The sequence below is a fragment of the Dermacentor andersoni genome, chromosome 1, assembly GCF_023375885.2.
Source record: "Dermacentor andersoni chromosome 1, qqDerAnde1_hic_scaffold, whole genome shotgun sequence".
NCBI lineage: Eukaryota > Metazoa > Arthropoda > Arachnida > Ixodida > Ixodidae > Dermacentor > Dermacentor andersoni.
In genome coordinates, this window is record NC_092814.1 from 199,040,551 (window position 1) to 199,057,535 (window position 16,985).

Sequence of the window (16,985 nt, forward strand, 5' to 3'; positions counted from 1 at the left end):
CAAACCGAAGTGTAGAACTCTGTGTGGGCATGAATATAGTTCCAGTGTTGTACATGCAGGCTGCCTGATTGATAGCAGTCTACAATCAGTGAGGCATTTTTTCATTTGATAGAATTGACCATGTTACTGAATGAAGGCTCTGGAGCCTTCAAGTCATCTTACCTGACAGTGGCTGTGGAACTAGGATCGGAGAGCCAGTGATAGATATGCAGCTGCTAGGTGCTTTCCAGAATTTTACTTTTGTATGATGCCTCGATCACTTCTGCAGCCAGGTGTGTGCCAGCCCAAGGGGCCTAGTGAACAGAGCTCATGATGAGGTTCTCTTTATGAAGGGGTGATATGATAGATATTGTTACGAGCTATCGTGACAATATGATAATAGAGTGAACGCGCAATGTGCTTGGTTGCGAGTCCGAAGTGCCGATGTGCGAAATGCATAGCTGTAGATACAAGGAGCCGACCCTCGATGCGCTTATTCGCGCAGTCCGAGGTGCCGACGCGCGAAATGCCTAGTCGCGGGCTCGAGGAGTCGACACTCGACGCGTTCATTCGCGCAGTCCTACGTGCCGACGCGCGAAATTCCTAGCCGCGGGCTCGAGGAGTCGACACTCGATGCGCTTGTTCGCGCAGTCGGAGGCGCCGATGCACAAAATGATTAGGTGACGGTCCGAGAAGTCCGCGCGCGATGTGCATGATCGCCGAGTCGGAGAATCTCTATGCGCGAAATGTTTAGTCGCGTTTCCGAGGATTGCGTGCGCGATACGAATTTGTCACGAATTCGAAACACCGAGTGCTGAAAGGCTTAGCCGCATGTCCGAGGATTCCGCGCGTGAATCTTGGTCGCGAAGGCCGCGTCGCCGATGCTCGGAATGCTTAGCCGCGAGTCTGAAACGTCCACAAGCGTAGGGATCGGCCACGCTACTGCGATGTCCGCGTAGCGCCCGTTTTGACACGTCGAGATTACGGCGAGTGGAGACATCAAACTCGCGAGGTGCAAAGAGCCGAGCAGACGACGCGAGCGCCGGACCAATGGCGAACCGCGCTGGAGTCACGTGGCGGGCGCGGCCAATCGCAGACTCCGACACGACTTTCAATCATTTGCTTTGTGTGCGCCTGTTTCTGTATGGAGGAGATCGCTGAAGCGGCAAATTTGAAGACGGAGAAATGCGCTTTCCAACGAGACCAAAATGGCGGCGCTCGGTCGCGCCGTTCCGGAGATATTGTGGCGTGAAAAACGCTGTTCTTTCTTGATTTCCGCGAGATTTTTCGCCACCTTGGCTAATAGAACGAATTTTTTAGAGCACTTCTAGGTGGTTTACAGGGATGATATTTGGGTATCAGATAGAAAAAGGGTTATAGAAACTGAAAATGCGATTTTCAAAAAATCGATTTTTTGGCCATTTTTCACGATGTAAAACCCGCGTCCCCCCTTAAAATTTATAGAATCAACATTTAGACCTTTGCATTCATGGGTCTTCACGAAGCCGTTCGGGGACAGCTATGGACTAAATGGTGCTGTGGCCCAAGCCATTTGGACTGCTCTTCCATTTTGTTCCCACTGTCATCCAAGCTTTGAAGTGATTCTTGGCTGAGTTCTATCCCAGGGGCATTCAGAGTTTTCTGGACCATCCATCCAAAAGTGTTTTTACTGCCATAACCTGTGGCATTAACCGAGTGATCTGTCCTGTAGCGACATCCCAGTATATGTTGGAGCCATGCAGTATAATTGTACCAGAACCAGACCGTGGTGCACTATCGTGAATGTGATCTCGCTGTCCACCGGCTGGCTAATCATGGCACTTATTTCAGGGACCTCAAGGGAACATTTATAGTATAGTTATCATTGGGCTTTCTAAGAAGAGGGATCAAGACATCGTTACAGTTGATGGTCACTGGGTGCCATGTTTCTCTGAAGGTGAAGAGGTTAAGGTGCTTAGTGGCTCGTACGGAACACTTGCTCGTGCAACATTCTGCTGAATGAATGTGCATTGGCTGCCCATGTATTGGAGGAACTGATGCAGCAGTGTTCTAGCTAAGGTGACAACTTATGCCCTGTTGGCCTTGCCTGCTTTAGATGCTCGAACAGATGCAGTTTACAGAACTGCAATATCTTTTAAGGTGCAGAGTTGTGGGTTTGTAAACCTCATGCTTTCATTTTTTTTCAAACTTGTAGATTCTGGCAATTCTTGTAAAAATTATGAGATTCTAAACCACAATTCTGCTTCCTAAATTTTTTTCAAACTCACAGATTTTTGGCAATTCTTGTAAAAATTATGGGATGCTAAATCTAAAGTCTGCTTCCTACAGTTGCTAGAATCAGTCTCAAATGCAACAAATTTTATTTAAATAAGTCCAGTGGTCGCTTAATAAAAGCATTTCTGCCTTTTACATGTATTTGAATATAGAAATCTGAGTTGGTCCTGAGCTAAAGCTTTGTCTCAAGTCTTCATCAATGATGCGGTCTTGCACCTATCAATCAAGGTGCTTCAGAATTGCCGATTGACATGGGAGCACATTTGTGATGAAGTGGCTTTGCAGGAAAACTAGGTCTATGACTGGGAAAAACGTCTATTGCACTATCAGTTTCCTTAATATGCATCCTTGCTGTTCTGGTCTTTTTTGACAGCATGCTTTTTAACTCAACTGTTTAGTCCAATTTGTAATTACAGAATTTGGCAACTGATATTACCTATGTTACTCAGCACCACCATGATTAATACCCCAGTCAGATAGGCAAATTTAGTGACACTTTGGGCGATTGCACTTTGCCTTGCTGAGTGTCACTTTGTCGGTGTGGTGCTAGACAGCAAAACACTGTCATTCAAGATTCATGTCAATGACAATCCATGAAACCATAGGGCTTATGATATTTTGCATTTTGAGATTTTGGAACGGTTATTTTCTCTTGCAAAAATTGCTTATTTGCAATAATCTTTGCAATAAAAATAGAAATACTATAATGTCATAATATGCCTATTCGTTTTGAACCAATACAGGCAAGGAATGTATCCAAAATACTGACAGTCAAAATGGCGAACTCTGTGTCGGACGGTTTGACAGGTGCTGAAAATAGGTGTTTCATGCTTGCTTTGACTTTACTGATGTCATGGGGACATTCATAACATTCTAAATAATAAAAATGTGGTGTTATAATTAGTGTCGACTCTGCATTGAGTATATGTTCATATATCGTTGGAAGAACTGCTATTGAGGCTGCACATTTTAACGCAATGAAGTTAGTGTGTCAAACACACTTGTTAGCAAGTGCATTACACAGCAAGTGTCACTAAGCGTTTTCTTCTGGTGGCCTGCGAATGACACTAACGGTGAGGTACATTCACTTGAAGTGACACTAAATTTTCCGTCTGACTGAGGTATGAGACATACGGCTGTTATAAACATGTATGAAAACAACGCAGACGTACTAAAATTTGCCTTGCGGTGACACCTGGATGCTATGACTCATACATGACATGGTCATCCAACTATATTCAATTTAATATTGTAACTGAGAGTGGCCAATATCATTAAGCACACCCACAAAAAAAAACTAGGCTCTCAGTGCACTCAGCAAGAACAAGTCATCTGTCCTTGCCATCGACATGAAGGGCACATTCGACAATGTAAGCCACAGAGCAATACTACGGAACCTCAAAGAGACCGCCTGGAGTTCCAAGACCTACTGCTACGTCCGCAACTTCCTCACCGGCTGGACAGCCATGGTGGGGATATCCAACCTGCGTAGTAAGGAATTCAAGCTAGCGAACAGGGGCACGCCGCAAGGCTCTGTCATGTCACCCCTCCTATTCAACGTGGTGCTCCTCAAGCTCTCCGGGCTTACCGAAAACATACTGAGCCTATGTCAAGCCTTCTACACAGACATCACGCTGTGAATGCGAGGCACGAGCACTGGAGAGCAAGAATGTTGCCTCCATGCCTCCAGGAAGAGCTTCATGTCATCGTGAACTGCATCGACAGCTGCAGCCTCCACTGTACACCTGAGAAATCGGAGAGATAAATTGGGGGCTGCCACGCCCCATCCGCTCCAACACTCGATCTCCCAACTCGCACACAACACGAGGAGGGTAGCCAACCAATGCAGTGGCCTCAAGAAACAAGACACCCTCAGGCTGTCTACCAACCGGGAAAACCGGGAATTCTCAGGGATTTTGAGTAGTCTGGGAAAAGTCAGGGAAAACTCAGGGAATTTGTGCCTCTATCAGGGAAAATTAGCGGTGATTTTATTGAAGAGGTCGCAAGTCACGCTAATGCTAGCTTGAATAACAGACAGGAATCGTATTGAATCGTCTTTGACGGCCTGTCGTCTTCTGGAGGAGTTGCCAGTGCACGGTCGACGACCGACTTTCCGGTTTCCCAATAATTTGGACGGCTTCGCGGCACCGCCACGTACACCATAGAGCCAATGTATCAGAACGTCTGAAATTTCGGACGCAAGAACTCTTCGCCGTCCCACTTTCTGGACGTTTTGCCGTGACCGCAGGTCCGAAACAGCCTTAATCAAAGCCACCACCGCTGCCATTTGGATTACCTCGCTGCCTCGAATCGGCATTCTCGCACGCAGATCCGCTGGCAGCCGTAGCCACCACTGCGCAACGCTAGGCCTAGCTGCTTTGACGTTCGCTATGAAGCTTCTTGCCGTTGGGTGCCTTGTTTTTAATTGAAAAAATTCGTTGCTGTCAGCAATGGCACGGACTCCGCTTTTTTGGTCCTCGCAATTGGCTTAGAAGTTTGGAAAGCATAGTGCATTACATAATGCCGGTTCCCGAAAGTCAGCTTCGCCTCCGTACATATATGTTACTTGAAGCATACGCACGAGTATTGCAGTGAAGCATAACAAGCGTGGGAAGGGGCTATTGCCACGGAACACAGTATGTATTCCTTAATTATACACGCGTGCACCCGGTATTTCCTGTCACAGTACGAGCACCAATATGCCTAATATGTGTACCGACAGGCCTTCAGAGCGTTTTCGAACGTGCCTGTGGCGGTTTGAGCCCCTAAAGGCACTAAATGACACGCATTTAGTTTTTTTTCCAACTGGCCGATTTTTCGGATGTTTTCGTGGCCCCTGGGAGTTCGAAAAATCGGCCGTTGACTGTGCAACTCACCAACATACTTCAAATGGTCTTTGGGGCGAACGAGTGGCGGAAGGAAAACAAGAACAGAAATGACCTACGCATTGAGGAATAAACAGGAAAGGAAGCTTGCTGCCGCCGTTTTGAAGGAGCCAGCGCTCAAAAAATTAAGTTTTGGCTAATGCCGAGCTGCTAGTGTCTCTCATCCAAACCAAAATAAACTCGTTAAAGCAGTGAAACACAACACTCAAGAGTCGTGCGCGGGCTGAGAGTATGTCAGGACAGCTGAGGTTGACTTACGAGCTGTTGAGAGAGAATCTCAATTGTGACAGAGTTTGGGCCTAATACCACTGAACTTGCTATCAGTTGATAGAAATAGCTCATATTCGAGAATACTTGCTTCTATATCCATCTACTTTTTATTCGTATTTGAGAATGTCCGACTCCATTTGCAATTTTTTTTTGAAGACATTTTATTTGCTGTGCATTTTACTAACCCCCCCCCCCTTCTATTCTCTTTTTGAATAACATGAACACTACTCCTTAGTATTCAAATTAGATTGAGTCGTATATTTTAAAAATTTTTTTCTATAGCTTACTAGAGAGTGACAGCATCGGGCGATATGGTTTCAGCCCGTCTTGACATAAAACACAGTTCTGCATCACTCAGGGAATTTTGCGAAGGCACTCAGGGAAAACCTGGAAAACTCAGGGAATTTGGAAATGTCAACTTGGTAGACACCCTGGATGAGCAACCAACTCGAGAGGCTGAAGCTCATGCCAACGGGCAGATTGGCCCTTGCACGCCTGGGCTACGGGGAATGCTACAGCTCCGACGCAGACCGCCAGGTCAAGATACTGCCATACCTAAGAGAATCCCTGAGCATCACCAAACTAACAAGCAGCATGCGTCCTGAGCATCATTGGGGGCGCCGGCTCGCTCGAGTTGACGCCATCAGAAGAAGACACAAGCATGATTCAGATGCTCGCTATGTCGACACAGCAAAATGCCCACATAAAACAGCCTATGCCCTGAGCATGGTTGACTTGAGAACCAAAGAACTGGCATCCGCCACCATCAAGGTACTGAACTCTGAGACATTGGAAGAGGCAGTGATCGCTCTCACCACAGCCACGAGCACAGACATGGTCACAGTCTTCACGGACTCCCAATCTGCAGTATACAACTACTCCAGCAGCAGCCTTCTCATGGGAGTGCGCAACAGCTTCTATATTCTTTACATGGCGCATTCTTCCCAGAATTCTTTCACTTGCAAGACAAAAACAGCACAAACTATTGAACACCTGCAGAAACTATCTTGGTCTGACTGCCAAGGCACACATGCAACAACAAAACCACACACGGTGACCGTGATGTATTTCCGCCTTTTGCAATAGCTTCTGTCTCTAGGTGTGCGATTCCATTTCATCACCCGTTATTTTTTCCATACTGTTGTACAGCTTATTGCAGTAAAAAACAAACAACTCTGTTACTCTGAGTATGCTCAAATTTTGCCAATTTGCTGTGTGATGCATACCATTTGGTATAAGATTCATAATTGAAGCTCAGAAATTCGGTGTTGTGGCCTATTTATATTCTCTGCCAGAAGGCTGACATAGCTGAGTAATTGAGTATGTTTAAAAGGGTTCTGTACCACCCTTCAGGCTTGGTGAAAAAAAATTGTCTGCAGATTAGCATACATTGCTGTGAACATCTCAGCTAATTTTTCGAGTCGTGCGTGGCATCTGGAGCTCGCAAGCGGGGCATGAAGTCACCTTTCTCTCAAATGTTTTTTTGAACAGAAGCCTGCTCCCACTCTTCTGGATGCTTTAGTTCATAATAATCAGATTCCCATATGCGGCTGCTATTGGCCAATAGCCGACATCAATCAAGAAGGATGTTTGGATCAGCGCACTTTTTCCTACTGTTACTGTGTATATTTACTGACAAAGTTTAATAAACAGGCTTAAGTAAGCAAAAATCTGCTATTGAATTTCAATAATTATCATGTGTTTCCGGAAGAAGCCAACTATCGTGTGCGAACGCTTTGCCGCGGCCACCCACGTAGGACTTCAGCTTTGGCCACCTTGCTTACCTAGGTTGTAGCCATCGGGTCTCGCTAATTTTGATTATTGAATGCTCAACTAGCCTCGAACCATGTGAAACTTAAGATTGGACTCGCTGCTTAAGGTTACACTCACTGCTGGCCGCTCCTGTTTAGACATCTTGGTAGATTATCGATAGCAAAATGTGCAAATTGGATATGGCTACTATCCGTCAGTCAAGCTGACGAAGGACAAAGCCGGCCCGCACTATATAGTGTGCACTCAAGCCCCGTCGGGCACAAAGCAAACGTTGTGCATACGCATTGCAGTTGTATCTAGTAGCGGTCTGCTACGTAACGTAGATACTGTGGCTGCTGCGAGATGCTGCAACGAGTCCATTGGCTGAGAGCACTGCGACTCATTGATAACAACCGTGCTTTGCTTACGTTTGACATGTTGTAAGCGCCAAAATCAGAAGTAGTAACATCTATGTGAACATGCAAAATTAAACTTGAACTGCATGCCACAGTGATGTTCAGTAGGTGAAGTGTTGTGGGCACATGCCACTCTGCCGTAGCCTTCGCAGTGCAAGGTATCGAAGAAGGAACAGAATCACTGCAAAGGGCGTGTTTGATTGCTAATAACTCCGCTTCTGCTGAATGCATTGAAGTACTTCTGCAGCAAAGTATTTCTGAAAATAGCCTATTTTAACTTCAAACGATTTCTCCACTTTGGTAAAAATTGGTTCAGGGCCCCTTTAATACTGCACTGTAGCATATAGCTCAAGCTGCAATAATGTAGGCATCATTTATTGAGCTGTTAATAGCAACACTGAGTGTCCAATCTTTAAAGTTTTTTTTTCCTCGAAAGTTGTAACTGCCTGTGTGTTTTTGCATCCTGTTAAGAGTTTATTTGCCAGCCTACTTGATGTTGCAAGGTCCTGTGAATACGATTTAGTTTCCTCTTTTGTTTCCTGGCCAGGTGTACAATGGACTCGAATCCATTGATTACCTCATTGAGGACAAGCTGGTGCATGTGGGTATGCCCTGTGCAGCGTCGTATACGTACAACGAAGGCAACTCAGATTGGCACCGAGCATTGGTGGTTGCCCTAGACCCTGACCCCAGCACTTGCCAGGTAAGGGCTCTTCATTTAGTAGCCTTAAAGAAAAAGTCAGGACGCTTAGGTATAAAGCTAAAATTTCTCTTCTATGGGATCTAGTGTGGATTTAGGACATCATTAAAAAATCCAAACTCCATGGAGTGTTTATACTGTACTATGTAGGTAGGCTTTTCATCTTTTTGCACACTGTAGTCGGGTACAACTTTGGAAAGAAGGGGAGGCATCACCCAGATGACCGAAGTGCGACAGCCGATTTTCTCCGTGACTAAAATAGTCCTGCTCAAAAAATCGTGCTCCTGAAGCGCGTAATTCTCGGTATAAAGACTTTCGTATTTTGATGACTGGTTTAGTAGAGCTCTCATGTGCTACAGCACATGCCGGATAGCAACAGAAAAATAACCCCATGCCTTCTACGACGCTGCCCGTCGTCTGCGCTTTAGCTTCATTGCAAGTGACAAAAGTAGAAAGAGCAGCTCTGCAAAGCTTTTGCGCTTGTTCACATGTACACGGCGTATCTACTACTCATTTTCCAAGCTTAAAATGAATCAGTTGCTATTGAAAAAGTACTTGTATAAAACAATGCATTTATCACAATCATTACAAACCTGGGGCGAGAATACGGTTGAGGCAGGAAGGTACAAAAATGCTTCATTCATCGTTTTAAATAAATACTTGTGGTTTTAAATAGCATAAAATTTATATTTTTTGGTTTTGCTTTCACAATTTTTTTTCCTTTTCATTATTATTTTTTTTTTTGCAAGCCTGCAATCTCGCCAGTTCGCGCAAGGCATTGCGTGCTAGTTTTCCGCCGGGGAGCCCAGCCAGCTGACATCGGACTTTGTTGCCGAACGAGCCTTGTGTCGCCTCAATGTCCACACCACCAAGGAGCCTCGACAAGAAGAACAAGAGTGGCCATATCCTGAATAGCGATTCATGCAACATGATCCTCCACTGCTACACGTATTGGCATAACAGGGAGCCTGAATGCAGCGTGGAGGCCACGACCAAATTTGTCGCCGAGATGCTCGGGTCAGTGAAAGCACAGTGTTCAAGGTGAGGAGGGAGGTCAAAGCGTCGCATATTTTGGGTGGCAAACTGTCGACGCCCTCGTGAAAGCACCCACGAAATGCGGAGAAAATAAGACGCAGGACGAAGTATGACAGCTTCACGTGCGCGCTGAGGTCAGGTGTGCACGATTTCTTTCACCGCAACGAGATACTGACGGTCGAGAAGATAACTAACGAGTTCTCGAAGCGTATGGATCTCCCATCACTGAAGCGGTGTACTGTGCGTCGCCTGCTTGTCGAGATCGGATTCAAGCACGAGAAGAGGAGCCGCAATTCGCTGCTTATCCCCCGCAGGGGCGTCTGCGCAAGCAGGCGTTTGGTGTGTTGCGACACCACGGACCCGAGCACACGAGGGTTGGACCCTCCCGCGTGTAGCCGTGCGCGGCTTAGCCGTGTCCGGGGAAAAGAGGATCCTGGGGGTTGAGCCAATGCCGGGTGTTTGGACCTTTACGGCCCCTCGGCGGCGGCAACACACCCCTTTGGCCTCGGCTTCACGTAGACGGCACCCCCGGACTGACCCACCCGGGGGAAATCGGTAGTTGCCTTTTCCTGTCTCTCTCTTCCTCTAATCTTCGTCTTTCTCTCACTTTTTATCTTTCCTGTCTTCTCCTAGCTTCCACTTACTTCCAATTTTTCCAGGCAGCAAGGGTTAACCTTGTGTGAATAGCCAACCTAGGTTATTTCGTATTTGGTTATAGTGGTAACGTACTGCTGGCGTTTGCAGGCCGTGTTTTACGGATCCTGCAGCGTCCCCTTGTAGGACTCCACGGTGGGTGGCTGGCGTTACTGCCGAAATTACAATCTCTTATGGCTTCTTCTTTCCCCACATTACCTGATCGCTCCCTCAAGAGGGGGCGCACCGATGATGTCTTTGAATTTTTTGCCCGCCAAAAAGAAACCTTTCCTCGTTTCCATGTAGTGCACTCTGAAACACCAGGCAAACCCGTGCGAACAATCTCTCCATTCCTCGTGTCCAAGTCTCTTACCCAAGTTTTTGGTACAGGTTATAAAGCATCCAGGATGGCAAGCGGCGATCTCCTCTTGGAGCTCCGCAACCAGAAACAATATGAAAATCTACCCAATCTAGTTTCATTTGGTCACGCCAAAGTAACAGTAACTCCTCATCGTACCATGAATACCACGCGTGGCGTAGTCTCCGATGATGATTTATTGGAGCTGACTGAGGCTGAGCTCTTGGAGGGCTTCAGCGAACAGAATGTCATAAATGTCAGAAGAATCAAGATGAGGCGAGACGGAAAAGAAATTGCGACTAAACACCTAATACTCACCTTCAACTCCAGTGTCCTGCCCGAGTCAATCGAGGCCGGGTACATCAAGCTTCGTATAAGGCCGTATGTGCCGAATCCCTTGAGATGTTTCAAATGCCAACGTTTTGGCCACAGCTCGCAGAGCTGCCGAGGCCGCCAAACATGCGCCAAATGCAGTGCCCTTGAACACGCCACTGAAGCATGTAAGAACTCTCTACACTGTGTAAACTGTGACGGGGACCACGCCGCGTACTCGCGGTCGTGCCCCTCCTGGAAGAAGGAAAAAGAAATTGTGACTATAAAAGTAAAAGAGAATATATCGTTCAAAGAGGCACGAAGGCGGGTAGTATACCTGCCAAAGAAAACCTTTGCCGATGTGGCGCGTCAGGGGGCAGCGTCACAACGGCCTCCGGCGGCTGTCCGACCCACAGTCAGTGAGTCGGCAGTCACGCCATCTGCCCCCACGGTGGTTGCAGCTAGCGCTGCTCCGCCAACCGAGCAGGTGGAGCCATCGACCCCGAAGGTGGGCGCAGCCGAGGCTGCCCCAACCTCCGAGGCCCCCTCCAGCGCTGGCAACGGCCAGCGCAGCCAAATCCCTCTGGGAGCCCCATCGACCTCCGGGCTGGTGGGCGCAGGGGTCTTGCCCTCCAAGGCGGGAGTCCCCCTGAAAACCGCTCGCTCGCAAGAGCACGTGTCCGGCGCCTCACAAGAGGCAATGGACACTACACCCATCCTCAAGGCGCACCAAGCGCCTAAGGAGCGGCGAGGCTCCCTCGAACGCTCCAGAAAGAACAAAACCCCTATTACAGGGCCTCGGAAGGGCTCTGTAATCTAAGGCATCCCTTCCGTTTCCGTAAACACAGCACTAATTTACATTAAATATGGACACACAAATCATACAATGGAACGTCAGAGGTCTACTTAGAAACCTCGATGATGTACAAGAACTGATCCACCAACACAATCCAAAAGTGCTGTGTTTACAAGAAACACATTTAAAATCCAAACACACAAACTTTCTCCGACAGCATGTTACTTTTCGCAAAGATCGCGATGATGCCATCGCATCATCGGGAGGTGTTGCAATAGTAATCCAAAAGAGCATAGCATGTCAACATTTACAGCTACGAACGGCCCTTGAAGCAGTGGCGGTTCGAATTGTTTTGCTAAACAAACTTATCACTATTTGTTCGATTTATATACCCCCACAGTACAAACTAAGCAAACATGAATTTCAGTCCTTCATAGATGAATTGCCAGAACCTTACGTTGTACTTGGAGATTTCAATGCGCACAACAGCCTGTGGGGCGACTCTCGTATAGATGCGCGAGGTCGTCTTGTTGAACAATTCCTCTTCTCTTCTGGTGCATGCCTGCTGAATAAGAAGGCACCCACATATTATTCTCTCGCCAACAGAACATTTTCATCAATTGACCTCAGCCTAGTTTCCCCGTGTATACTGCCCGAACTCGAATGGACAGTTACAAACAATCCTTACGGGAGCGACCACTTCCCGGTACTAATAAAAACATCTAAAGAAAACGAATATCCTCCACAAGCTCCTAGGTGGAACATAGACACAGCCGACTGGGAGAAATTTCGAACTCTCACCAGCATCTCATGGGCTGACATCTCTTGTTTAGAAATTGATGCTGCGGTGGAGTATCTTACAACATTTATAATAGATGCCGCGTCAAAATGCATATCTGAAGTAAGTGGTTTGGCATGCAAACCACGTGTACCGTGGTGGAACAGCGAATGTAGGATCGCGCGTAGGAATCAGAACAAGGCGTGGGGGCTGCTACGTGCTTCTCCCACTGCAGAAAATCTTATCAACTTTAAAAAAGTAAAGTCACAAGGCAGGCGAACCCGCCGACAGGCCAGAAGAGAAAGCTGGCACAAGTTTTTATCAAGTATTAACTCGTTTAGGGATGAGGCCAAAGCCTGGAACAGAGTAAATAGGATTAGAGGGCGGCAAACATACTCACTCCCTCTAGTAAACACACAGGGTGATACACTACAAGACCAGGCAGACTCACTTGGGGAGCATTTTGAGAACGTGTCAAGCCCAACAAATTATACACAATCCTTTCTCAAATACAAACAAACAGAAGAACGTAAGCCATTAACAAGAAAAGGTCGAGAGAATGAGCCTTACAACCGTCCCTTTAGCATTGCCGAGCTAAGAGCTGCCTTGATCACATGCAAGAGCTCTGCACCAGGACCTGACAGAATTATGTACGACATAATTAAGAACGTACACACTGATACACAACTGACTTTACTTGCACTTTTTAACACTATTTGGGCTGCTGGATATCTTCCACTTGCATGGAGAGAAGCGATTGTGATTCCCATTCTGAAGCAAGGTAAAGATCCTTCGTTAGCGTCAAGTTACCGCCCGATAGCCCTCACAAGTTGCATTTGTAAGCTGTTTGAGAAAATGATCAATCGGCGACTCATACATTTCCTGGAATTAAACCAAATGCTTGATCCCTTTCAGTGTGGCTTCAGGGAAGGGCGGTCCACAATTGATCACCTCGTGCGCATTGAGGGAAACATTCGCGACGCCTTTCTACATAAGCAATATTTCCTATCCGTGTTCCTCGATATGGAGAAGGCGTACGACACAACGTGGCGCTACGGAATCTTGAGAGACTTGTCGGGCATGGGCATCCGTGGCAATATGCTCGCCCTAATAGAAAGTTATTTGTCCAACCGCACCTTCCGAGTAAAAGTCGGTAATGCACTGTCACGTCCTTTTACGCAGGAAACCGGTGTACCCCAGGGAGGTGTGCTCAGCTGCACTCTTTTTATTGTTAAGATGAACACACTACGTGCTTCACTGCCACCGGCCATTTTTTATTCCGTATACGTCGACGATTTACAAATAGGCTTTAAATCCTGCAACCTCGCAGTGTGCGAGAGACAGGTACAGCAGGGCCTGAACAAGGTTTCCAAGTGGGCTGACGAAAACGGATTTAAGATCAACCCCCACAAAAGCTCTTGTGTTCTTTTTACTAGAAAGAGAGGCCTGGTTCCCGATCCTTGTGTTCAACTGTGTGGACATCAAATACCCATAAACAAAGAACACAAATTTTTAGGTATTATACTAGACTGCAAGCTTACTTTTATACAGCACATTAAATATCTTAAAGAAAAATGTCTAAGGACAATGAACTTACTTAAAATTCTATCCCACTCAACATGGGGTAGCGACAGGAAGTGTCTGATGAATGTTTATAAGAGCCTAATTCGATCACGATTGGACTATGGTGCCGTCGTATACAACTCTGCCGCTCCGAGCGCACTAAAGATCCTAGATCCTATCCACCATCTAGGTATCCGCTTAGCCACTGGTGCTTTCAGAACAAGCCCGATTGAAAGCTTATACGCGGAATCAAATGAATGGTCGCTCCATCTACAGAGAACTTACATCAGCCTTACATATTTCCTAAAGATACACTCCAATCGTCAACATCCATGTTTTAACACTGTTAACGATATGACCTGCTCTACACTATTCCATAATCGTCCTTCTGTAAGAAAGCCTTTCTCACTTCGAGTGAAGGAGCTTAGTGATCAGATACATGTCCCACTCCTCGAGCTTCGCCTAATGCATCCAACCAAGGTGTTACCGCCTTGGGAGTGGCAGGTCGTAGAATGTGACATATCCTTTTTAGAAATAACAAAACACGCACCAGAGATCGAAATACGAACTCATTTCCTAGAACTCCAGCACAAGCACTCCTGCGCAGAGTTCTACACAGACGCTTCGAAGTCTAATGCCGGGGTGTCGTATGCTGCTGTCGGCCCATCCTTCTCAGAATCCGATGTACTACACCCGGAAACAAGTATATTTACTGCCGAGGCTTACGCATTACTGTCTGCCATGAAACATATAAGAAAATCAAAACTCCAAAAGTCAGCGATATACACAGACTCCCTAAGTGTCGTGAAGGGCCTGATGTCACTTTATACACACAAAAATCCAGTACTTAATGAACTATATTCCGTCTTGTGTAAAGCGTACAGATCTAACCAGCATATCATTATATGCTGGGTGCCTGGCCATAGGAGCATCGAGGGTAACGTTCTGGCGGACGAGATGGCCACGTCAATCGCATCGCAAGCTGTTAACCCTACCGCTGCGGTGCCTGTCACAGATCTGAGATCTTTCTTGCGAAGGAGATTGCGAGACCACTGGCAACGCATGTGGGACGCGGAAACGGATAATAAGCTCCACCTGATAAAACCGCAGTTAGGATTCTGGCCCCCTACTACAAAATCGCGCCGAACAGATGTCCTATTCTGTCGTCTCAGAATAGGACACACGTTTGGCACCCATAATTTTCTACTCACCGGAAGTGAGCCTCCAACCTGTGGTAGATGCGGGCAGAGGCTGACCGTACTCCACGTCCTCCTGGAGTGTCGGGAAGCCGAATCTGAGAGGAAGAGACATTTTTCATTAGCATACCGACAGCACATTCCTCTTCATCCTGCAATGCTCCTTGGTCCAGAACCGCTTTTTAATACAGACACAGTGCTACATTATATTAGAGATGTGGTCTTACATGTTATTAGTCCCATGAATTCGTAGCGCCTCCTCTCTCGAGAGGATGCCACTGCGATAACTGTTTTGAATAGCACATGCCTCCAGGCCCTTGTGCTTCAAGGGCTCTAAGGAGGTAGTAGTGCTCTGGCATTTCTTATTATCTGATATATTTTACCTATCGCATCATTCTTTTTATATGCATCTATATGTTCATAGTACAAGTCATACGTCATCGCCATAATTTTATTACACATATTTTACGCACTTTAGAGCGTATATTTTAAGGCCCCTTTACAGCCACGTCACACCAATTTCATAGCAATCATAGTTACACTGCACACCCACTACCACAGACATGGCGCTCTTTGGCCATACCTGGCCCTTGCGCCATAAAACATCAAATATCATCATCATCATCAATTCGCTGCTTATCGACCGGGATGACATCGCTGAATGGCGGAATCACTTCCTTTGTGATGTGGAGCGCTACCGGGCGGAAGGCCGAAAGATCTTTTTCCTGGACGAGACATGGGTGATGGCGGGACACACTCGGTCGATCGTGTGGACAGGCAGCGTGGTGCAGAAGCGCAGACGCCTGTACGCTCAAGCAAATGGCCTGTCGACGGGTCTGAAACAACCTTCTGGAAAAGGCCAGCGCCTGATTGTGACGCACATCGGCAGCGAGGATGGCTTCGTCGACGGCTGCTTAGATGTATTCCGAGGCCAAAAAACAGGGACTACCACGAAGAAATGGACGGCAATCGCTACGAGGGATGGTTTAATGACGTTCTGCAGAAGTTGCCAGCTGCTAGCATCGTTATGTACCTTACCATACCCGGCGAGAAGAGAAATTGCTGACAACGGCTTGGAAGAAGGAAAAAATACAGGAGTGGATCAAAAGCAAAAGCATCACCTACAGCGAAAGGATGGTGAAAAATCTGTTTGAGTTGGTATCATCTGTAAAGCCACACTTTCTGAGCTATATCGTAGACAATGCAGCTGAAAGTGGGGGGCTTGCATTGTACTCGGGCTCCCACTGTACCACTGAGAATTTAATCCTATCGAGCTCGTGTGGGCAAAGGTGAAAACGGCATCGCTTGAGGGAAAAAGGTCAAACACTTAATGGCGGAAGACTGGAGGAAGAACATTCACCGCGTGATGGACCTGGAGGCAGAGTTCAGGCTTGACATGTCTGGGAGTGACCACACCCAACCCATTGTCATCCAAGTGGGTGAAGATGACACTGAAGAAAGCGACTCCGACTGCGAGCTGTACGGCATTGAGCCACGCGACGAAGCATAACAGCTTCTTATTAATGAAATATCAGCCCTTATTAGGGCTACCAAAACTTTGCCGGTGGGTTCACAGCAGCCAACCATCCTCCCATAACCTCTCAAATAAATAAGTAGTTCATTTGGGCACGAGTCGTTTCTCCTACTGCTTCTATAACAGAAAATCCCGAATATCGGAAGATCATTAACGAGAACAAGCTCCGCCGCGAGAGCTTGGCAGAAATTAAGCGAGAGTTGGCCTCCCTCAAAACTAGTCGCTGTACCGAAACGAACAAAACAGCACATACTAAAGCAGCAGGCACGCCTCTCGAGGTTATAACGACGCCGAATTCTGTGGAGGTTACACTTCTACAAGTTGTGCATCAATTACAAGCTATGCAAAATTTTCAGCAGCAGATGTACGCAGAATTTCAAAGCCTAAAAACTTACGTCGATGAATCTGTGGCCAGTGCAAAGAGCGCGGCTCGTAAGCGAGCCAGCATTAGTCCCAGCGCTCAATCTAACCGCCGTCCGCGACCCATATCAACCTCGGACAGCG

At 46.9% G+C, this 16,985-nt stretch overlaps 1 protein-coding gene across 3 annotated transcripts in view; it reads left to right on the forward strand.

The window, feature by feature from the left end:
- The window catches only part of LOC126547037 (uncharacterized), a 199,023-nt gene that overhangs the window by 94,000 nt on the left and 88,038 nt on the right, over positions 1 to 16,985 (forward strand). For all 3 annotated transcript variants that reach the window (XM_050194864.3, XM_055062941.2, XM_055062942.2), the window contains one exon: positions 8,124 to 8,279. In XM_050194864.3, coding sequence (XP_050050821.2) covers positions 8,124 to 8,279 — 156 coding nt within the window. The remainder of the gene's footprint in view (positions 1 to 8,123; positions 8,280 to 16,985) is intronic.